The 23,993-nt window shown below is 33.8% G+C and overlaps 2 protein-coding genes and 2 non-coding genes across 5 annotated transcripts; 3 read left to right on the forward strand and 1 right to left on the reverse strand.

Annotated features, from left to right (window-relative positions):
* Nucleotides 1-128: 128 nt before the first annotated feature.
* Nucleotides 129-19,087, reverse strand: Dgo (ankyrin repeat domain containing protein 6 diego). Of its 2 annotated transcripts, none has more exons than XM_071709655.1 (11): nucleotides 18,617-19,087; nucleotides 16,980-17,293; nucleotides 11,483-11,588; nucleotides 9,795-9,893; nucleotides 3,895-4,104; nucleotides 3,328-3,426; nucleotides 2,826-3,063; nucleotides 1,770-2,680; nucleotides 1,292-1,535; nucleotides 812-1,054; nucleotides 129-597 (listed from the first exon to the last, which is right to left on the reverse strand). In XM_071709655.1, exons 3-11 carry the CDS (start codon nucleotides 11,573-11,575, stop codon nucleotides 434-436), a joined length of 2,301 nt encoding a protein of 766 aa, XP_071565756.1. In that variant the 5' UTR covers nucleotides 11,576-11,588; nucleotides 16,980-17,293; nucleotides 18,617-19,087; the 3' UTR covers nucleotides 129-433. The 2 variants fall into 2 exon arrangements, with proteins under 2 accessions (XP_071565756.1, XP_071565755.1); XM_071709654.1 differs by having other exon boundaries at nucleotides 16,980-17,314.
* Trnal-caa (transfer RNA leucine (anticodon CAA)) lies at nucleotides 6,840-6,961 on the forward strand. Its single transcript has 2 exons — nucleotides 6,840-6,877; nucleotides 6,917-6,961. It is a non-coding gene; the product is annotated as a tRNA-Leu (tRNA).
* Trnar-ucg (transfer RNA arginine (anticodon UCG)) lies at nucleotides 8,712-8,784 on the forward strand. Its single transcript has one exon. It is a non-coding gene; the product is annotated as a tRNA-Arg (tRNA).
* Nucleotides 19,088-20,005: 918 nt separating the features above from the next.
* LOC139774425 (uncharacterized) lies at nucleotides 20,006-23,959 on the forward strand. Its single transcript, XM_071709669.1, has 2 exons — nucleotides 20,006-22,075; nucleotides 23,180-23,959. Exons 1-2 carry the CDS (start codon nucleotides 21,733-21,735, stop codon nucleotides 23,941-23,943), a joined length of 1,107 nt encoding a protein of 368 aa, XP_071565770.1. The 5' UTR covers nucleotides 20,006-21,732; the 3' UTR covers nucleotides 23,944-23,959.
* The last annotated feature ends 34 nt before the right edge of the window (nucleotides 23,960-23,993 follow it).

A 23,993-nucleotide genomic window follows, 5' to 3' on the forward strand; every position in this document is an offset into this window, starting at 1 on the left:
TTAACGCATCGGTATAAATAATTAAAATTTATAATTTGTTTTGTTATAATTTACAGTAAACCACATGTGTAAGGACTTTAGTAAAAACTTACAGATTCTAGGAAGAATGACCTGCGGCAGCAATCAAGTTAATTTTCTCAATTGTTTTAATAATCACTTATACATATATCTACCTATACATGTACAATTTGCATATATAATATACAAACAATAAATATTATTGCTCTTTGTTTAGCGTTTATTTTTATTTTTGTGGAATAATGTCATGGCAACGCGAACGGATATGACACTTATATAGTGTCGATATTAACAGTAAAACACAATATCATTACTTCAACATTTCTGGAACGGCGTTATGCATTATGTACAGTGTGACGCGTACAACTATGTTTCAAAAGTTATGTTCCTTTCGATTGAAGCTACAGTCTCAAATCTAAACCAAACTGGCAGTACCGATATTAATGACGACGTTGTCGGCATTTCGCTCGTAAACCGTTAGATCGTGTCGCCTTGGTTGTTCTAATAAGGCAGCGAGTTGTTCCCCACTCGTGAATGATCCTGTCGAAGGTGACAAGATCACGTCACATTCCAGTTGACCTGCACAGAGATGAAACAGAAACGATATTCCATGTAGTATTGTGTTTTTGTTTTAGAAAGAGCGTAGATGTATCAATCTTAAATAACAAGAAAAAATTCCAATTAATTTAGAAATTTTAATCAATTTAGAACCAATCTGTTAAATGAATGTTTGAGATAGATATACGTTTTATCGCTTATCTAAACTACTGCTGCATTGTCTTTTTATATTTACCTGACAACGAGGGCGACGCGCCTTTGCTGGAACCGTACATGCGGGTGCTGTATCCAGAATCATTATGAGTGTCGTGCAGAGGCGGTGTCGGACTGTACACAGGGTTACGTGATCTGTACGGCATTCTCGCAATACTGTCGTAAGGCACGTCTTTGGAAATGGCCTTCCTACAGTTCATCTCTTTGTACGTTTTCGATTGTTCAACGTCGTCATCTTCCCCTTCGCTGCTCTCGCTTTCGTTATCTGCGACATTAATGTCGATTGGGATAGATTATTCGAATCAGGATGCGTCGAATCAAATTGCGCATCAAGAGCAGCGTGAAAAGTCGACATGTGTTAAAAAAAAACATTTTATAATATTTATTTTTTAAATTAAATCACGGTAAATTATTTTTTTCTCGCAGCTGTACCGATCTATGCTCAATTTTTATGACCTCGTTAACTCTAACGTAGTTTGTTATTCAGGAAACGTTACATCACCTTGAGAATGTACCCTCTGATTTTGCGAGCACTTGGTATGTTCATCCAGACCGGCCTGTTCACTGCCTCCGGAGTGAATTCTTCGCCAACCATTATGCATATCAGGTACTTGCTGAAACCGCTTGATCATCTCGTGGACGCTGCGGCGACCGTTCCACTCCGTCATATTCCCGTCGCTAATCTTCTGGATCATATTTTCATCCACGGACATGTTCATGCCGTGCATGTCATACGACACGCAACTCTTAAGAACAAGAGACAAATGGATTTATCTAATATATATATTTTACTTTAAAGATAATTAATAAATTATTAAATGTATTAAAATTATATGTATATTATAAAAGGAAATTTTTATTGTTACAGGGTCTTTTTATTCTAACAGAACTAAACCATTAATGTACAATTATTATTTTATTATTTATTTCATGAAAAAGCAGTAATTATTACAACGAACGATAACATAGTTCAATCTTACTCTTTGTTGACGTCTCCCCTTCACAGGAACTGAGTCTGTCGGCGCTATGTCTAAGGACGAGGTTCCACCGTGCCTAATGGCTCCGTCGAAAGTTTCGTTCAATTTCGGAGGGATGTCCAGCACTCTGAGCGCTGATTTAACTACTCCAGATCCCGAAGGCAGGTCTCTCATGGACGTACTGAGTCTAGGTATAGCCGGTATATCGAGATCATCTAGACTTCCACGATGAACCGGCGTTTCTCCGGGAATCTCGAAGCTGCGATCCTGCGGTCGGTCATCCAACAGATCCTCCAGCGATCTTGTTCTCGTCGGTAGTACCACCTCCGACTGATTGTAATTGGTTTTCGCTGGTCTCTCGCTATATCTACCTCTCCCACCTCGTTGCAGACGTTGCTGAAGATGCGAATACCTCTCGTCGCACCTGGAGCGCTCCTCCTGAACGCACCTAGTCAGCTCCGAGATTTGTCCCCTGGTCCTCCTCTCCAGATTGGCCACTTTCAGGTCCAGCTTCTCGTGAGCCTGATCGATGTGTGCTTTCAACTCGGCCTTGTCCCGTTCCAGCTTCGCCTCCATATGTCGGAAAAATGGGGCGCAATAACACGTATATCCGACGCCCACCGGACCCTTTCTGATATTGCCCGCCAGATCCAAATAGTACTGCTCTCCCCGCCCTAAAGGGTCAGAGGGCAGCGAATCTAGACGGGGTTGAGGGAACGCTTCCGGGTCCGGATAGTAATGGCAGCCATAGGGCGACCATTGCCGGCCCATGATAGCTTTTTCAAACCGGACTTTGTGCTGCTTGCTGTTGGATTTATACTTCTTTCGGTCTTTCTTCGAGCTGCTCCCGCCGCCACCGCTCCCGGTGCCACTTCCGGTCTTTTCTCGCTTTTTATCCGACTTCATTGCCTTACCTGGAAAATTAGCAAAGCAATAAAATATATTAAATAGTTAGTCGGTAATTTCATACAAGCTATACTTAATGCGAACCAGATTCTTTGCAACGCAATCACTAACAATCTATTCTATAATTATTTAATAATTAAACTTTATCCTCACCGTCGTCTATTTTGCCATCTATCGAGTCGCCCTCGCGGCTTTTGCTGCGCGTCCGGCTTTTACCGCGTGCCTTGGAAATAATTTCCAAGATTTCGGTATGATTCTTACGACGGGCAATATCCTTCGCCGTTTCACCTTGTTTATTCCGCAGACTTCGATCGCAACCGGCTTCCAGGAGAATGCGCGTCAATTTCCGGCGACCCATAGCTGCCGCTATGTGCAAAGCGGTGTCACCATTCTAGAAGGGACAAACAAGTGGTGCGGAGAATAAATATACACGTTGTACGAGTGTACAACTAACTGGAAAATTGTGACAACTTATATACAATAAAACTTTTAAGTTGTTCTTATTGAACAACTTAAAAAGGCATAGAGAAAGAGCATAAAGAAGAATGATATTAAGAACAATATTACGATAAAAGAATTGCAATCCGTGATGAGCAACATTTGTAAGGGGAGCAACGAAAAATATATATTATTTAATAAAAAATCTCATACTTACTTTGTTTTGATCTGACACCTTGCACAGAGCTGAGATTAGTATACGCATTACGCCGGCATGGCCATAACGTGCCGAAGTATGAAGCGGAGTATCGCCATACTGAAATGAGTAAATTAAAGATTCAATTTCTTGAAGAATAAATATAATTCGTGGCACCTTATAGAAAGAAAAATATCTTTTCTCTTTTACACTTTTTTATTGATTGTTTCTATAATCAAAATTTCATCGAAATATTATCGCCTGCATGTTACAAACAAATGCCTTGAAAATTTTATTATCGCTGTTAAACTGTTTATCATATTCCATATAATTAGAAATGTACTATCGTTTTATTCTCTGCATATTTATTACCATTTTACATTATTATATCTCTCTATATTTCTATGGAAACGAATTTACAAGACTGTATCACTATACATTCAGTCTCTGTTTTAGTTCCAAAGGTTTAGCTTCGTACAGTATTAACTCTAAATCCCTCGCCTTTTACTCTTATCTTCCGATCCACGCGCCGATAGACGCGATAGAGGAGTTGAAAAAAAAAAGGAAAAGAATCGGTAGATCGCTCACGTTGTTCTGAAGATCGGGATTGCTGCCGGCTAGGAGGAGCTCTCGACAGCTTTGATTATGGCCGTTTTGACAGGCAAGGTGAAGCGGTGCAAATCCGGCGAGATTCCTGGCGTGCAGTGGGGCCCGTTGGGTCCCGAGGGCCTTCGCCAGAACCGCCACGGTCCGACTGTAACCACGCCATGATGCCTCGTGCAGTGCCGAGTTTCCATGCTGAAAACACGCAGACGTATTCATCGACGGACGCTCGGTGCCCGGCCCAAACTACAAGGTGTCTCGGAAGAGGCGCGGATCAATCCCAGACGTGGAATTTACATAACTGTTTATATAATAATCCACGAATTTTTAATCGTAAAACCCCGTGTCAGCACGTTCCTCCGTTCTTCTAGCTATATATATATCTTTCAGAGAAAGAGAGACCTCAAATGGAGATTATTATCTCTATTTCCTATTGCGGAGGATAGATCAAGAGTCACTAAAAGTCTATTCTGGTTATAACTTTCTTATTTTCTACTTTGCTCCTCTTGTTTCCGGAACAAACAAGTTAGGGAAATTTATAAAAATAATTGTACACATTTATTTTTTAAATCTATACATTAAAAAATTGCAATGTACTACCTGTATAATTATACTACTGTATAATCTAATATAATATTAATTTCGAATAAAACTATACTGTTATTTTTTAATGGATTACATTTAGACTGTGTGTATAAAATTGAAATCTCAAAATGTAAATTTTTCTCTCACTGTCTCTCCCCCTTCGCCAACATCTTTCTCTTCATTAATTAGAAACTTTTTAAGTTTAAGGTCGCAGTCGGAACTCAATGAATTTGTAAAATTAACTTTTCTACGACACCCTGTATATCTTGAATACATGTATGAATATCTTCGACTTGTGTTTTACTTCATGTTTTGCGAATAGCAACGTGTAATATCCGTTAATAATGGTCGTTATCATTAGTAACTAGTAGCACGCACACTAGTCAGTCGAGAGTCAGGGCAGAGCAAAAGCGGCGTTAATTTATCTTTAGTATGTTTTCTGGGCATCCTATTATCTTTTTCATCGCAACCTCAACAGTTATCCCCGTCGGATGCTCTCATTTAGCGTTTAAATAGCACGATTTAATCTCAGTTTTTATTTATACAATATAAGACGAACCAAAGATATTTTGTTTTATCTACATTTTTTCTAGTTTACGAATAATCTTTAGGAAGTTGATCTCCATTTTGATTTCGAATGTTGGATTCAAAAAATTGTAAATAAAAAATGTTTTATAACAATATTCATACGAATCAAATAGCTCGGCAAACTCAGAAATTTACAAATTTAAAGAAGCATGCTCGATATGACTATAAAATATTCCATACTGAAGAAATTCTTCAAAAAAAGAAAACATTCTTATTTCATGTTGTGTTTTTATATAACGTTGCATATCACTTTTGTGATATAACATATTATTGTTTAAAAGAAAATAATTCACTATTATAGGATAAAAAGTGATGGTAAATCAAGTACAGCGTTGTTACAGAGACGTCTAAGCTTAAGTCGCGGAATAACGTCTGTACTTAATTTTAAAACTATCTTACGACTTTAAAAACAACTCAATTTTCACCACTATTGTCATAATGTATAATCGAGGCAGCCCTCAATTCGTAATATCGGTTTCTACGAAATTTATCGCGTCGCTAAATAGAAATCCCCATCGCGCATCGGTTCGCCATGCGACTTCACAAAAGTCGCCATGACATGCCGCGCGCACAGCGCGCGGTCGCGCAGCTGGTGCTCACAGAACTGGTGTACGGTACACGGTGTAGCGCAACAAAGGAAAAAGGCGGACGAGGCAAAAGAGGATGACCGAGAGACTTACAACCGCTCGCCCATACTCGGCGAACAGTCGCTGGTCGATGAACCGTGCCATGCCACTCGCGACAGCATCGCCGCACACATTTAACACATACGTGCACAATGCTGCCCGGTATATAGGGTGTCTCGTTGGAAACTTACGAGAACACTTCACGTAACTTGATCGTGCTAATTATTTCGGTCTAAAAAAAGAGAGTAAATTGGATATCAGTAAATAATCAAAATGTCAAGTAAAGTTATATAATTTCTCCTATATGTAAAAAAAATTTGATATCAGAAAAATATTTTACATCTTATTTTAATAACCACACGTAGCTTGAAAAACACGAAAAATGTAGTACTTTCCTAACTTTAGGTAAAAATAATTAAAAAATATATTAGTACGAGTTTCTTGTAGTTTAAATCAAGTTTCAACGGAAGGAGAAAGGTATAACGGGAAAAAAGAGGAAAAAAAGTTTAAAAAAATTCCGAAGATAATTTTTTGTTCTAAAAATGAGTCTTATCTTTCTTCATTCTTCCACAAGAGAGTATCTTATTTCCGTATAGCTCATTTCTTTTCTCCGATTGTACAAAAAAAGATAACGATGAGCTGGCGAAACGCCCGTATGATTCATCGTTAAGAATCTCTGTTACGGATTTAATCTCTTTATGATTTTAAATTGTAACATAAATAAAATTTTTAAATGTGTGTGTCTCTTAATTAAATAATAATAAATTTTACAATATTTATAAAATTATTAATTTTAAATTACTATTTTCAAAATTTTAAAAACTATTTTTAAAATTTATTTTAAATTTAAAATAAAAATGATTCAAAAGACAATCGATTTACTTCTCCACACAAACACACATCTATTGAAGTTTTAAAGTATTTTATATGTATATTAACAAATTATTAAGAAGTTAATTACTTTTATTTTGAAGCTACTTGAGATATTATACATTATGCGCATCGATTTCTACGCGTAATAAATACTAAAAACTAATTGGAACTATTAATTGTAACTATAAATATCGCTGAAAATCATGAAAGCGGCAAGCGTCTATAAGTGAATTTGTTTTTAGCACTTAGATGTCATATGTCAGGATGGCCGAGCGGTCTAAGGCGCCAGACTCAAGGTTATAACCTTACCCGTCCACGACGGGTCTGCCGGAGGCTTCTGGTCCTCTCTGAGGGCGTGGGTTCGAATCCCACTTCTGACAAATTTTTTTATTATTTTTTTTTTCGTTATTTTTACATCGCGTTATCTTGATATCATTATCTTGTCATCCAAACGTCCTATTGTGACGAATAGCAGACAATTTCGAACGGCGTAAGTTCAAATCCCGCTAAGCAATTTTATTTTTTTATTTTATTTTATTTTATATTTCTATAGCTTTCATATTACGCATTACCACATAAGATATCATTACGCTTTCGATTATTTTTCATTGTTATATTTATATCTTTTAAAAAACTACCTTACATTGCGGGAAATCGTATATGTGTGTATCTTCAATATCAATTCTTTCTACGTTTAAATTAAGATAATACACATTCATGTTTTTAAAAAGAAAGAAAGAAGTAATTTAGAAGATACGGCTGAAAAGTTGATTGATGATGGATCCGTTATAAAATGTGAGTTTTTAATCACGCCGGCTAGATAACTGAGTTAAGCACCTAAATCGCTTAATCGCAGCAATACTGTCGGACCATCCTGTTATTTTCCATCGCTTAGAACACGACGAGCATGCAAGTCTGGTCGATAGATATTTAATAACGTCGATATTCAAGTACCACATGGTGAACACCGCTGTTCATTCAAGGTCATGCAGTAATAACGGATATCAAGTATCCAGGTACGAACTACGCCGGTCGTGTGTACACCACGCGGTCGCACATTCGCGGATATAAACGCTTCTCCCACGCGTACGTTCGCCGGGTATATCCGGCGGGACGTTGCCGCGTTGAGGAGCGTTTTAATGTATTCACCCCTCCTATGAGGAGGAGAATCGGACCGGGCATGCTAATTGCCCACGGAACAATAGTGGGATTCCTACGGCCGGGCATGCGATTCCCCGACCAGGTTGTATCGTACATCGGGAATAATTTCGTTTTATTTCAACCCACGTATATGTGTATATGCGCGCAACATGAGCGCGTATTCCCGGTGCTTTTTACGAGTCGTCTCGTGCCTATGTTCGATATCCAGCCGTGACGACCGAACGATAGTCGTACGGCGCGGCGACGTGTACGCGCGAATAAAAGTATAATTTGTTCTATTAAATTACGCCTATGCAATAAATTGTTCACTCGAAGAACATATGTTAATATCACGTGTAATTGTTGTCAATCTGCAATTATTGATTATTAAATAAGAACATTAGAGTGGAAAACAAATGTATAAAAATTTCTTCGTGAGAGTCCATATATGATCAAGGAAAAAGTAATACTTAACTTATATTTGCTTTTGCAAATTGCAAAATAAATGTAGAATATAAAATAGTATACTCATAAAAGATAAACGTCTTAGCAAAAATAATAACAACTTCTAATTATAAATGTAATTATGTCAAAACCATCATTGTCAAAATCATAATTGTGATTTCTTTGCGTTTAATAAAGAAATATTGATTTACCTATATCATCCTGTATAATTAACAATTAACTGATCTAATGCTAGAAAGAAGAGAGATGTGAAATATTCACGTTTTATGAAATTGTTAAATAATCTTTATACCTATTAGATATTTTATCAGTAAAAGTCATTATTCGTGCAACGAACACTTCTCTCCCCGTATAGTTAGTCATTGTTTAGTCATTGCGTAACAAATTATTTTCTCCTTTAATTTTTCTTGCTAAAGTAAGCACGAAGCAGAGATGTTAATGTAAAAATAGATAACTATGTCAGGAATATTGGTTTTCATAAAAGTTGATCATAGGTATTCATGTATAGGGTAGCTACCCCTCACAGACCGTGTGGCCTAACGGATAAGGCGTCGGACTTCGGATCCGAAGATTGCAGGTTCGAATCCTGTCACGGTCGACATCTTTTTTATTTCTTTTTTTTTTTTTTTTAAGAAAGTACGACAAATCATACAAAGACACATATTACAGAGTGATGCGTGAAAATTATATATAAAAGAATAAATATATATTGTACACTGCCCGTCACAATAATTTATTTCCTGAGATAAAGGAGGAACATAGAAGTTCTAGTGATTTTTATAGAAGTATATCAATAGCGTCTCTTATAGACCTCTATGTTCCCCCCTTTACCTCAGGAAAGAAATCATTGACGGGCAGTGTATACTATATACGGAAATCGAGAACGGAAAGAACACGAGTTATATTTTGCGATATCAAATTGATAACAAATGACAAGTAATTATATGAATATATAATATATATAGATTATACATCTTTTAGAACAATCGTACATTTTTTCACAATTACAGAATTTTTAATCTATAAAGGCAATGTAATGTATTCTTTCATAATAAACATTTAACACTGAATTACGATTAATATACCTTAAAGATACAAATATTCGGTAAATTATTACAAGATGATTGTCATGAAAGAATAGAAAAAATGACAAACAAGAAAGATTATGCTAAAGAGAAAATAAAATCGAAATTGGTTAAGAAATACAGTCAATATAATTATCATTAATACAGAGTTATTTTTATTTTAAATTATTGTAATTATTTAAAATTAATTTCAAAATTGTTTAAATGTCGTCTTTCAAAAAACGGCAATAAATCAAGCCGATCGTAACGAGATAAATCTCGGCAGTAATTAATTTCAATTTATTTAATTACCACGATCAATTCAGTTAGCAAACATGTAGATTTACTTGCGTGAAATTATTTTTACGTAAATAATACTCGCTATTTTCTCCTTCTATTCTAGAAATATTCATCCCGGATTATTATATCCCGGAAATTCGATAAATGTTTATTCTTTAACTTTCTAAGCTGAAACTGCTAGTTTCTATATTCTAGAATATACGAAAATATTTAATAAAACCAGAATTTATGCAGCACTACTCACATCGTCAACGGCGCCAACGTCGACGCCCTGCAGCAACAGGATCTCACACACTTCCACATGGCCACCTGCCGCGGCCAGCAATAGGGGCCCCCGGCCATTCTGAAACACGACAAGAATCCTGAATATCTTCGCGCGACCGTGCATGCTCGATAAAACTTACTAATTAAGAGCCGCGCACCGAAAATATTTGAAAATGAATCTCTTCTGATGGTAATGCCTGATAAAATTTCTTAATCAACTATATTTAATCCCTTTAGTACAAATTAACGTTGCACAGAAATTTCTTTTTTAAAGTTAAACCTTTTAATGCAAATTAAGCTTTCACGTAGCGATAATAAATTAACCTTTTCAGTTTTATTTTTATTCTGTATATATATACTTAACAAAAGCTTAGTTTTCTCACCATCTTTTTCATGACTTATTAATTCGCAATAACCATATCTCATTAATCAGAGCTTAAGTTAAAAGATTCTACGAGTTATTTTAAAGTAAAATCTACATACACACACACGCACACAAAGTTATCACAAAAATAAACCTGTGGTAATCTTTTTCCTGGAATCCGGAAAAATAAAGGATTCCGGAAAAAATTATTTATGAACAACTGTGAATTATTAGTCTTAACAAGATCTTTTGCCTATTTTAAATAAATTTATATAAATTTATATCACTGTTTAAAAACACTTTCAAAATTGGTATTATGTGTACCTTTCAGAGAAATAACGGAATAATAAATCAAATCCGATTATGCGATACAAACACGTCTCAAATAGCAAAAAATTTCAATTATTGAAAAATACAATCTTGATAAGCATATAGATCAATCGGGTGGTCCATTCTTTCTTATTCAGATATGCTTTAGACAAATATTATGTATGTCGTGCTGTGAGCGCTTATTTGCATTCTAAATCTAATCTACCCAACGAAGCTACGCTTCAAAGGAAATCGTGCTGCATATGAGAGTGAGGTAATTAATAGACGAAATTAATATATTGCTGCCAGTCGCCCTCGAAGCCGTTAATAAAGTTTTCCAGTCAGCATCGCGAGTAATTATATTACAGGCGGAATTCAATTTAATGCCTCAGGGTAGTCTTAAACTCTCTTAACGATATTAATCAATTTATTGAGAATCGTTTTTCAACTTCGTTCTTTCCATTCCATTTCTTTCTTCCTTCAAGATCTCCGAAATATGATTATATGTATAAACAAAGGTATTAAAAGTGAAGAGTAATTACAAAGTATAGTAATAACAAAGAAAAGCATTTTTGCTTATTGTTAGTCACAATTTTTCGATTATTAAGAAAATAGTGTAGATATTTTTATTCTTAACGAGGAGACTTGTATTATCTTAAAATTTAGATATATTTATAATTAATTTTTCAGAAAATTTTATTTATAAAAATTGCACATTATAAAATATGTAAAATAATTCATTATTTAGAATACTTTTCTGCAACTTTGTAAGAAATTTCTGAATGAAGGGTTACACGATTTCAAAAGATTACAATATATTTAAAAGTCAGTAATACGATTTCTTTTTATATCAGCTTTTTAAGCAAAATTGCATAAAATTATGAAATTATAAAGTTATAAAAAAGTTTCCAGTAAATATGTTAAACGTATCATTTTGTTTATATATAGGTTTATATATTGTATACTTTAAGAATTTGAGAATTAAAGAAACATACTTCATCAGGCAACGGTTTAACGTTTTCGTTGAGCAAGCGTGCAACTCGATCAACGTCACCATGAGCAGCTGCCTCGCGCAACTTTTCTGCCATTCCAATCGCACACCTGGAACCAGAACAATACATATCACTTTAAATATGGCGAGTAACATACTTTTTGAAATTGTTTTGTAATTTTGATTGGCTTAATGTACGCTTAATAACTGCGCTTTACGTACTCCATTTTATAAATAGCAGATCCTCATCGTTCATCTAATTCTAACGAGTTAGATATTAGATTGTTAGATCGTCTCGACATAAAAAAGAATTATAATTCTTTTTGCTTTAAAGTTCATAGACTTAATAATAATATACAAGTGATCCACTTTGAAAATTTGTTATAATATGGTATATTATATTCTTTCGCGTTATCGAGTTTGTGAATTCATCAATTTGGTGTTCGTACGAACGAACAGAACGGCAGGAACACCGAGTATCAGTCAATTTTACATGACGAAAATATATGAGCTATTTGTCGCATTTATGAAGATTTAAGATGATATGCTTGAGATGGTTGCTTGGCTAAATATACTTAAAACGATAATAAGAGATAATTTGAATGGCAAGATTTGAGAAGACGCGCTTTTATACAAAAACAAGAGACTTAAAAATAGTTAAATTTGCTACGTGTGTATTGCCACGTATACATATACTTTCAATGATAACGATAACAGTTTTGTTTTTTGTACATTTAAATATGTATCTAGTAAAATGTATCTTATAAACTTCATAGTTTTCTAAAATTAAACTTATTTTCGGATATCCAGGATGATCTTTAAGTAGACAAAATTTAAATGTAATTTATCTATGAATATAAGTGCGTTAAAGCTTAAGAAGATATAAATTAAGATAACATCCAATAGAATTCTCGTTAAAAAACAATCAATTTCTCTTTCTCTGGAATCAAAAAGAAAATCCGTGGGTGTAGTTTGTAGTATTTCAGTACCTAGTATTTATTTTATTTCCTGTATTCGCGTCGTGTAATCCGTGTAACGTGCGGACAGTAAATTATCTCGATGCCTGGCGTGGTAGTATATAATCTAGGATCCGAAGTGCGTTCGCACTAATGAGATAGACTTACGCTTCGCTGACGGAGCGAGACTCGTCGTCCGTTTGTAACATTAATCTCGGTCGTGGTTATTTCTTTATAGCGACTCTCTATAACGACTCCAGAAATAACGTTGATGTGAACCAATGATAGTGCGCGGCGGGAGAATTTATGAGCGACTCGGGAAAGTACCGTGAGGTGCGAACTAATATGTAATCTAAGTGAAAACTCTCTCTCTCTCCCCCCCCCCTCTCCCCCTTTTTCTCTCTCTCGATAATTTCCGCATTTTTTAAACAAACATATTTAAAAAATATGTACTGAGATATATATATATATATATATATATATATATCTCTTTCTCTCATGACACATTTGTCACAATTGTAGCAATTATAAGATAACGAGCGAGTCGTAAAAACACAGGGACGTGCGAATTGCTAAACCCGATTTGATTTCTATCTTTATTTCAATTTATTAAGATATTCCAGACATATTTTTAGACGTTAATGCTTTTAGGAAATGACGTCGAGGATTAAACACATAAAAATGTTGCAATTAAGTTTGCTATTATATTGTGGTCAGTGGTCCGATTGCGTCTCGTATACTTCCGCGTCCCGCCCTAAGATAATGGGGCGTATCCGGTCCATCCTAACTTATTAATGATGTAATGCCGTTATGCGTCGCGCAATACTGAATTCAAACATCAGACGGCGTATACCGCGGAATCACGCTTCATCGATTCAAATGCAGATGGGCGCGAATTACTGTGTACTTACATGCGTGTACGATGTTTTCCTTATTGACGCAAGTTGTATAATTTTCAAATTTGCTTTAATTGAACCATCTGTATTTAATAAATCGACAGATGTAAATCCGAAACCTCAATTTTTCAAAAGAAAAAGAAGATTCAAAATCATGACCGCGTATTTTCAGGGTATAAATAAGTAAATTGAATGGATAATTGTCGACAATTAAGTCAGATTAGAACTTGTATCAAAAATAATGTAAATTCTTTGCTTTAATAGTTTAATGGCTTCCACTTTTTTAAATATAAATTTTTATTGTGCAAAATCAAAGGAACTTTCTTTTCTTATTCCAACAATCGAATGATCAAAAATCGTTTAATTAACTTATTTATTTCATATACTAGTTTGATATTAAAGTACGCGTGTGCACTGTGCACAGATTATCTCTGTATAGATCGTCTCATTTGATACGAGGTGTAGTATTACACGTAATATTTTAAATATAATGATTACATACATTTATGTCATCCGTTTTTTCTCTAATGCTAAAATTACTGGTATGTGTTTCCTCATACATATATGTATATACGAAAACACGAAGAACGTTTTACAGATGGCGACTACTCCCACTCTATCTTTTTGTTCATATCAAGAATCTGGTATAAATGGCCGTAGTCTTACTCTCGGCATTGAATAAAAAGACGAAGGGGAAAAATACGGTTCTCTCCAATCATCTTGAATCCTCTCCACCCTCTTTTTGTACACGACGGAACCTAACTTCGTCAATAACCGGCGTTGCGCCGGACGAAACCAATAATTTTGTCGTGTTTATTTTATATGTCGATGATGATGCATCTCACGCATCGCAGTGTTTCCTGTGTAGCGGATCACGCCGCGATGTTGCGACAAGCGGGACCGACTTTTGTATTTTGTTTGTACCCTTCTATAAGAGCTTAATAGAGCTACCCCTAAATAGACTCAATATATTAGATAAATATTATCAATATTAGATTAGATCGAATTGCACAGGACGCTGAAAAACTATGCGCGTACAAATTTCATTTACGAATCGCTTTATTCATTTCAAAATCAATTTTTTCTTAGCGAAAATTTGATTAAAAATCACTCTTCTTATACTTCTTTAATTTTTAACGTCAAATATTTTGACAATTTACGCTGAAAACCCATTTAAACAAGCGTGCATTACACTCGTAATTAAACGAAAAGTAAGCATTTATCTAATGGCAACTGTGAAGATTGATTTTTAAAAAACCGTGAGTTTGCTTGTGGTTCAAAGAAAGGAAATTTTTCCAGATCACTATTTATAAAGAGATTTTTATTTTTGATTAAATTCTCAATATCTCAAAAACGGAAAATATATGTTTTGGGTGAAATAAAATATTCTGAAATATTCCTTGCGGTTGGAAGGTATGGAATCTTAACAGCGTTGCTGAACGCGAACTTGTTTAAGAACCGCCCTATTTGCAAGATCATCAACGGCATCGCTTAACGAAATCACTGTCACGTTTCCGATCAAGCTTTCCCGACCAACCTAACAACTTAATATTACGCTAATAGTATCAAGATCGATATTGATTATTATCCTGCACGCAGAAAGCGCGTTGTTGATTAGTCAGACAGAAATTTATAAAGAAATTATGAAAAAAGAAATCGATTTCCGTCCATCGTCGATTACATGTATCCGCCATTTTGATCAAAGAAAAGGGAATAAGAAACATTATACATGTAATATGCAGTTTATTTTGCATTTATCTTCGCCTTTCTTGGGAAATATAATAGCAAGATATGGTATCAACAAAACATATATACCATGTGAGTTTAAATATAAAATACTTGACGAGATAATTACGTGAAAAAAGCGATACCTATTCTCCTAATAATGTGTTTCTCTTCTGAAAACGAAATCACCGCATGAACCGAATAAATAAGTATTTTTTGTCGTCTTCCAGAATCATCTGAATCATACATATAATACTGTGAAATTGGCACACGCAATTAAACCCAATTTAATTGGAAGTTTAAAAGACGAACAATAAAATACAATAAATGTTATAAAAAATAATATTTTTGTAGAAAATTCGACGTTTTCGATTCGCGGATATAATATCTCGTTATTTAGTGCACCGTTGTATTATTTTATTTAAATTACATTCTTTTTATAAAAAATAAAAAACATGATAAAAAGTAAGATTTTTGGTGTTGATTTAAAAAACAATATTTTGACTGTTAATCGCTTAGTTGAAAAAATTTATCATTCTCGCATTTGATTATAAGGCACAATTTTATGCCCACGTGATTATTCCAGAAAAATGCGGCGAGAAAGCAGGACCCGGGCTCACGGCGTTGCGCACATATCCTAACTCGGAAAAATACCTGACAATTATCTACTCACTGCCTTCAACCAAACCGACCGTCCCATCTCGCACATTCCTGCGCATTTCGTCCATTATCCGGCGTTACAAGAAACGACTCCATATCATAATGACGGTGGAGTCGAGTCCACTTCATCAGAGAATTAAATGTACAAATTACACCTGACCTCTCATCACAAAGCGGTTTGCAGCAAAACTAACAGTTTAATCTATAGATAATAGCAACGGTTATGCATATCCAACCATTAAACACATTAAAAAAGAGACAGAAGGTTTAATAAAAATGCTTGCGACGCTTTAAATTCAAGTATTACATTTGTTTAAACATAAGGAAGTTATTCACGAATTTATAATAGATAATTTAATAATATCCATGTAGGGAAAATATTTTATAAATATAAAATAGATATGTTAGGTCCTTGATTTACATTAAATTTAAAAAAAAAAGTTAATAATTTGCGTTTTATTCACGAAGAACAAACGTGTTTCTATCAGTATCGATCACGTATCAATTTACATTTTTTTTCAAAACATATTAACATATAGTCGTACATATACATATTATTTTATATATGACTATTGCATAATTTGTTCGCGGCGCACAGCATTGTTGAACGGGTAGTACCGGCGCGGCGGCGCCGCCACGTGTGGACATGCACACGTACAACCGTGTGTGCGCGCACGAGCAAATACTTGCATCTAACTCGCGCGAAACCGGTATTTGCGCCTTCTAGTAAAACTTTACGAGGATATATAGGGTGCTTCAAACCTTATAAGCGTTAAAGACGAAACTCCGAACGCAGCCGCTGATAAACAACATGTACGAACTCTGAGATTGCGCTGAAGACTCAGAAGTGAATTATACAAGCAATTGAAAATAAACCAACTTTTACAAATCAATGTCTGTGTCTGTAGACAATAGATTAAACTTCCTGTTTTTTTATTTTATTTTAGATGGATTTTGTTTATAAATGGGACTGTAACGCTCGATTACCGAAATATTTTTTGTTCAAAATTAAAGTATAAAAAAATATAAGAAAGCAAATATAAAAGGAGATATAAAAAATTAAAAGAAGATGTTAAAAAATGTGGCACATTCGATTAAATGTTGATGAAGAAAAGCTCATTTATTTATTCAACAACCCTATATTTTGTAGGGCGTCCTCTTATTGTGGAACACCAAGTATAATCAACAAATGGAGCTTCAATACGTACGTTTCTATGATCATTACACACCCTTACCGCATAAAAGGGCTCACAAATACACTTACCGGCCATATACGCTTATCCAGAGGGCGTCACTTGCAAAAGTAATCCTTAATCCGTATTGAAATCCGTTGGACAGTTCGTCTTTTACATAATCTGCCTCCAAGCGAAAAGCACAAAGGCACACATCGCTGTTTTCTTACAACACTTTGAATAAACTATCGCACAAAGACTTGACCTTCTTGCTGATATCACACAGCATAAAAGTCATTGAGCACCAGGTGTAAGGAATCATCGTCAATGATACTTGGTCCAATGGAATTTAATTTCTAACGTGATTATTTATCACAAAATGCATCCCTCGTCGTAAACGTTAGTCCTTTTCAGAAAACAGAATTCCCTGATATAAAATTTTGCATAGAATAAATGTTACCATCCCAGAATTAATCGATTCTTTCAATTTAATAGTCCTAAATTAATTTTTCATTTTCCACGCATTAAAGTTTATTTTTCCTTTTTATTAAATAATCTATGCAGAAAATAATCCATATTTAATCAGATAATTGCAATAATATAAAATGTGGAGCAATTAAACCACTAAAAATTTTTGTACATACAAATATTTTATTTTATTAAAATATATATAATTAATATCATTTATTAGTAATAAACGTATAAAATTTCTTAATATTTTTATCAAATACATTAATATAGATACAAATATTAATATTTATAGTATGAATTATTAATATTTATTAAAATCAGAATTATATACCAAAACTAAAAGCATATATTCCACGCCAGAATATTGTTAAAATTTATTTAATAATTTAAGTATACTTGTTGCTCCATATATGTTGGAAATAATAACAATTTTTATTGAAACGATATTACTAATATTATAATGTTAGATTTTGTCAATTATCCTTCTGCACTCTTTTTTCTTTCCTTCTTTTTTCCTCCCCCTTTTCTAAAAATGTATTCTTATATAAATTAAAAGCTACGTTTAATACAACCAACATTCCAACAAATTATATTTAACACTACTGTTCAGATTCCGTCTGTCTGGTGGAGATTTCAATGCCCGCACGATCAAGTCGATCGCATTAGTCGCCGAACGCTTTTTAGGATCTTGCTAAAGTATTTTGATTTCTCAAAATTTTTCACTTCTTACGCGTAATAATTGGCGAATATATTAAAAATAAAAATTTTTATTTGACAATAAAATAAAACATAGAATATTTTTTCTAACTCATTTTCTGTGCGACGCATACGTGTATAATAGAAATCCCGCGCAATCCGTCGTCCAATAATTCTGTGCTGTTTTCTCGAGCAACAATTAATACGCAACATACAATTTTTTACATAGACCTTATAACAAATGTAGTTTAATTTTCAAATTTTATAATTATTATTATATTTAGCGACACACAAAGAGCACACAAGAGATTTTAAAATTTGTAATTTATATTGATTTTCGCCAAAAAAAACTCTGCTGTATGAAAATATCAGAATTGTTTGAGACTTTTTACTCCTTGAAAAAATTTTAAAACGAGCAACGTTATTCTGGTGCGCGTTTCAAACGTATTGCACATTCCTCCATGATTACAGCAATTATCCTCAGGATTATACAAACAATTCGTTGGGTTTAATGTATCGTGGAAAATTTTCTACGGTTACATTCATGATTCTTCAATCTCACCCTCAATCACTTCCAAATTAGCGTTTCCATTTTCTCCCTCAAATTCCCGACATTTTCAACACAAAGATCACAGATCACTCGAAGCTATTCCACATGCAGGTACATATACACGTATAGGTGCGCGAGCGCGCCACCCCTAATTCTTTCACTTTTAACAATATACACTTGGAATTCGCGACGTATCGACATTTGTTGATACAATTGACTTTTCGGTGCGCACTTTCGTGGACGTGTTCTTTCGATCGGAAGACTCGAAAAGGCGGCCGCACCGAGACTGGTCGCGTCGGGAGAAAGCTGCAACTCGCGAGCGAGTGCCGCGAGTGGTTCTTCAGGAACCCAGTTCAGTACCGTCGCTAGTCGTACCAACTCGATAAGACCCAGATGAAGAACGAAAGGTACTAAAAAATTACATAATCAAACACAACGTCTAGCTAAAGAATCCGATAGGAAACAATAAAAAAAAAACAGATTTAAACTTTATAGAATTTCACTGTAAGTTATCGATACAAACACATCCATTAATATTTGTTTCTCTCGTTTTTAACTGTATTTCAGTTAAATGATTAAATGTATATTTAAATACATATATTTTTCTACGTAATTTATAAATTTTATGCAATTAACGGAATATAATTAGATTCTATGTTAGATCCTAATTAGATCATAAATCTATTTTAATTCTATCAGAGAATATATATTTTTTTACGTTTATATAAATTATATGTATAATATAAATAAAATATATTACATTCTATCGTTCAAAGATACTATTTAACATTTAGATAATTTATAGATCATAATTTAGATAAAAGCGATAAAAATTTGTTAATTTTTTTTTTCATTAATAAAAATTTTTCGGTAAATCAAATTTGAATTATTATCCATAAGACAAACTTACATATATTGTTTAGAATAAGTGAATATTTTCTTTAGATATGGGTAACTAAAAACTTGTTAGCCGACACTGACCCCTACTACCGGAGCAATGTCACCCCTTCCACCGTAACCCTCGCCATCCCGCTACGACAACCGGACTATCCCGACTACTATGAATCTGTTATGTCTCGACCAACAGCATAACTAATGATGGCACTGGAATCAATGTTCATTCGCACGTAAAGAAAAATTTACGTGGCCTCTTCTTTATGGGAATTAAAATAACTGTGTGACATAATTTATATCGTTATCCATATCTTATATGTTAAAAAATACATAATTCTATAGATAAAAAATTGTATTTATAATGTAAATGTATAAATATAGTATGAAGAATATTTATTATTATATAATAACGTTTTTAACAATAAATTTCTTTTATTAAAATGTAGGTATATAAGTATAAGTAACAAAATTGTGATAATGCCATTTATGAGTTTATATTTAAAAAATCACTTTTGATCTTTTAATCTGACAAAGTAACGTTTAATTACTTGATTAATTCTCTGAGATATTTAATATAATTCTTTCACTAATAAACTGAATATTCAACTTGGAAAAATTTGATATTAAATGAAAATATATAGAGATCGATTTCGAAGAAGTATTATAATAATTAGCTCATGTGTGGTGGAAGCTTCCACCATGAATTAAGGTGCCTTTTCACGTTGACGCTCGACTCTCATTTTCAGCAAGCAAAAATCTTCAGAAATAATATCTTTTATTTATACATATATGTATCCATAAAATATTATTACTTGAAGATATTACTTGAAAATAATTAATATTTTACGTATTTCGAAGTCTATGTTTGATTGTACTAGGATGATTAACCACGATTCAACAACGACGCTGAATATTAAACAAATTCAACTTTATTTCTTTGACACTAGCGTCAAAGCGAAACCACCACGTTCACCTTGTTGGCGCTCATTTTCAGCGTCTCATGAATTGGCACCTTTAGCCGTGAAATGCAGCAAATATCAGAAAAACAATTACGGAGCAATGAAAGTTATTTTAGATATCTCGTTATGTCGTCTACTTAAATAAAGAAAATTTTAGTGAAAATCAATTTTTGTAATTAAAAAAGAAAATGTACATTATTTCTAATACAAATCTTTATCAATGTTACGAGATAACATAATGGATTCTTTACAAAACAGCAGATGGGTATGTTAATTTAGATCTCCTTGAATTTTAATAATTTGTGTGACTTTAATCCTCATTCTCGCGCTTTCTCGCTTTCTTCCTTCCTTCATCTTCCTTCTTCCTCTTTTTTATATTACTAAATAATTTATTAATGTAATTCACACTGTAAATATCATAAATGATTGTATATATGTGTGTATATTATTATATTTATATGTGATATTTATAATAAATAATATACATATAGAAAAAAATACATGTATTAAGAAATTAATATAAAATTTCAGTTATAAAAAGATCATTAAAACTTCATCAAATTGATTAGTTATTACTTTATTAGGTTAATTATTTAAATTATATTAATTATATATATGTGTGTGTGTGTGTGTGTGTGTGTGTGTGTGTGTGTGCGTGCGTGCGTGCGTGCGTGCGTATCTACATTTTTAGGCGACAGAAGACACAAACAAGGAAAAATTGCAGTTAAAATGGAAGACAATTAGTTGCTTTATTATGGAAATTTTACAAATCATAAGCTTACTTCTCCCAGCTATTACTAATTTGAGGCCGAATTACTTTGGAACACAACAAACAATGTTATAACACCATGGAAGATGAATGAGTCCCTTGCAATAAAATCAGTGATATAAACTTGTAAGTCAAGATTGCAAAAATACATTTTTCTAATCGCGCAATCTAATTTTTAAGATCAAGGGTTCCCTTAGAAATGATTGACTTTCTTCCCGATAAAGCAACTTCCTTTTATTCTGCTAGCTTCCTTCTAAAATCTATTTCCTTTTTATTAATAATATATATATGTATGTAATCTTTAATCTTTTTTATTATCATTTTTCTCTATTTTCTATATTTGTTCCAGCTATATTTCTGCATTTTTTTATGTTTATAAAGAGAAAACGTATGTTTCACGTGAAATAAACGGAATGAAATAAATTTTATATTATTCCATCTTAGATAGACGTTCAAACTTGAGGAAGATAAAATAAAAATTGCAGCTCCAAAAAACTATTTCAACAATGACACAGCGTCCTTTTAATTCTACTATCGAATCACAAATGGCTGAAGCTCAAAAAATCCGCGATAGAGAGATGCGCGGAATTCGGTCGATCAATTTTATCCAGTGCTATTCTGATCGTAAAAACAAAGACAGAATACAGAAAATTAATAAATACATAAATGACATTATACAAGATTTGGAACGCTATGGGCCAGCTGGTTTGATACATGTCGCCGTTCTGAGTAGCATAATCGAAAGACCCATCAAAATATGGAATGCTAATGGCAGTTTAAACAAAATAATCGGCAGAAGAAAAACGGGACATCATGTTGACATAGAATATCATGCGACCGAAGGAGTAGGTAAGCTCTTAATCAAATAGTTTCCAAAAGAAGTGAACCAAGTTTATGATTTCTAAGGTGTATTTCAAAACGGTTTCACCTTTTTAGTCTAGTTTGGAATAAAACTGGAAAGCGGTAGAGAGAAAAATATACCTTCATGTCCCGGTATAACTTACGTTAAACTTTGTATCTTAATACCTCATTCTTCTCACGTAACAACTCGGTCTAAATATGAAATTTGCATCATGGGTTCTGTAACATCATGCCCGACTTTAACACATTGTGGACGCGTAGATAATTAAATAACTTAACATGCTTCACGGTAAAATATATAAACTATTAACTATATCTTATTGTTCACATCCGTCGCTATACTCGTAGAAAAAGAAAAATTACATATATGCATAGTTTTTTAAATATATTAAGACCATGTTTACACATCACTTTCTATCTCGGGTGACCAAGTATGTGGTGAACAGATTTTGTAAAGTACCTGCTAGAAAATTTGTCAACAAAAAAGCTAAATATTTGAAATAGGATTTATCGCGTATACGTACTGTTGTCGATTTTATATTGGCGGAAATATAGCAAAATTTATCAATAAAATGTAGCAATAAATTAGTAGTAAAGATCAAGGAAATCTGCAACACAGATTCATGTAGATTAACGACGATTATCCGATTTTTTATCGCTAAAATGCCATTCGTATTATATTTGCAAGCTCTACCAAAACTTAATACGGACGTGATCGGTATCAATCTGCTGCAATTTTACGCGAATGTTTTGCATGCTTCATTTTGTTCATAACTTTTTAATAAGCAATGAGAGGTGAATAAAATCTTTTTGAAGATTATTCATGATTTTAACAATGTCAAAGATATTGGAGTTTGAAGCAAATTGAATCCCCTTTTCTATAGTTTTATAATACAGTTTAATATGATATATAATGAGCAATTAGCAGAAGATATAGTTTTCCTTATGAAACCAGCCACTCCATTTTTTTTCTCTTACACTACAATATACGCACATAATTGAAATTTTTTAAAACCGACATTTTTATACATACAAAAATTTCATATACATTTTATCCTATTTCCCGCCCAAACTTTCCTAATCCTTCTCTAGGCCATTGGACCTTAAGAGGTCGCAAAGATCCCGACAATGTTATCACTGATTTAAACAGCTGTCTCTTTTCGGTGATCGGCTTTCAAATTGAGCAGGATCCATTAAAACTTCGTAAATGGACGGTGCTAAAACTGAAGAACAACTTTCAGAATTTGGCCAAATGGATAGACAAGGTCAAGTTGGAGAGAAACGACAAGATGATCTTGATGATTGGCGGGGCTTGCTACAGAGGTACAGAGCCTGCCCATGCTAAAACGATCCTGGACAGATCAGAGAACAGAGAAGGTCACTACAAAACAAGAAGCGGTCATTCCCGCTTTTTTAAAGGTCATGCTAGAGGACACTCCATGAAGATCTGTTCAGAGGATGATCCTTATCAAACAGTCGAGCAATATGCTAGACAGTGTTCTGCAGACAAAGCTGGTTTCCTATCACGAGCTGATCAAGACTTTGTCGCTGATTTGGCATTGCGAACAGAAGCAGCTCAAAGCGCTATGCGCAGACTCAATGATAGAATAAATCCAAGTCATAAAGAAGAAATACTTATATCGGCTGACATTTTAAGGAATATATGCAGCAAGAAGCACTTGCCCCAAATAAAAGTGTGGAATAAAGACGGAAATGAATATCCGTGCAGTTTAGAAGATTTAGAAACGGTGAAATTAGTAATAACTCATCAACTTAACGAATGGTGGACGCGGGAATACGAGGATGTCTTCGTTATTACTTTTTTTCCTGTTGTTAACGCTAGATATCGATACTAGTCGAGTATTTCCGAGACTTTAGGTAAAGTAGGAAACTTTACCATTAATGA

Source organism: Temnothorax nylanderi, unplaced genomic scaffold, assembly GCF_030848795.1.
Source record: "Temnothorax nylanderi isolate EJ_2023f unplaced genomic scaffold, tnyl_v1.0 TNYL_tig0081_pilon, whole genome shotgun sequence".
Classification (NCBI taxonomy): domain Eukaryota; kingdom Metazoa; phylum Arthropoda; class Insecta; order Hymenoptera; family Formicidae; genus Temnothorax; species Temnothorax nylanderi.

Excerpts from the sequence above, each read along its gene's own strand:
- Dgo (XM_071709655.1), bottom strand. The coding sequence starts at position 11,575 with ATGGCAGAAAAGTTGCGCGAGGCAGCTGCTCATGGTGACGTTGATCGA. Across the intron at positions 9,894-11,482 it reads TTAAACCGTTGCCTGATGAA|AATGGCCGGGGGCCCCTATT; the intron begins GTATGTTTCTTT and ends GTCGTGTTTCAG. Across the intron at positions 2,681-2,825 it reads AGATGGCAAAATAGACGACG|GTAAGGCAATGAAGTCGGAT; the intron begins GTGAGGATAAAG and ends CTAATTTTCCAG.
- LOC139774425 (XM_071709669.1), top strand. The coding sequence starts at position 21,733 with ATGACACAGCGTCCTTTTAATTCTACTATCGAATCACAAATGGCTGAA. Across the intron at positions 22,076-23,179 it reads TCATGCGACCGAAGGAGTAG|GCCATTGGACCTTAAGAGGT; the intron begins GTAAGCTCTTAA and ends ATCCTTCTCTAG.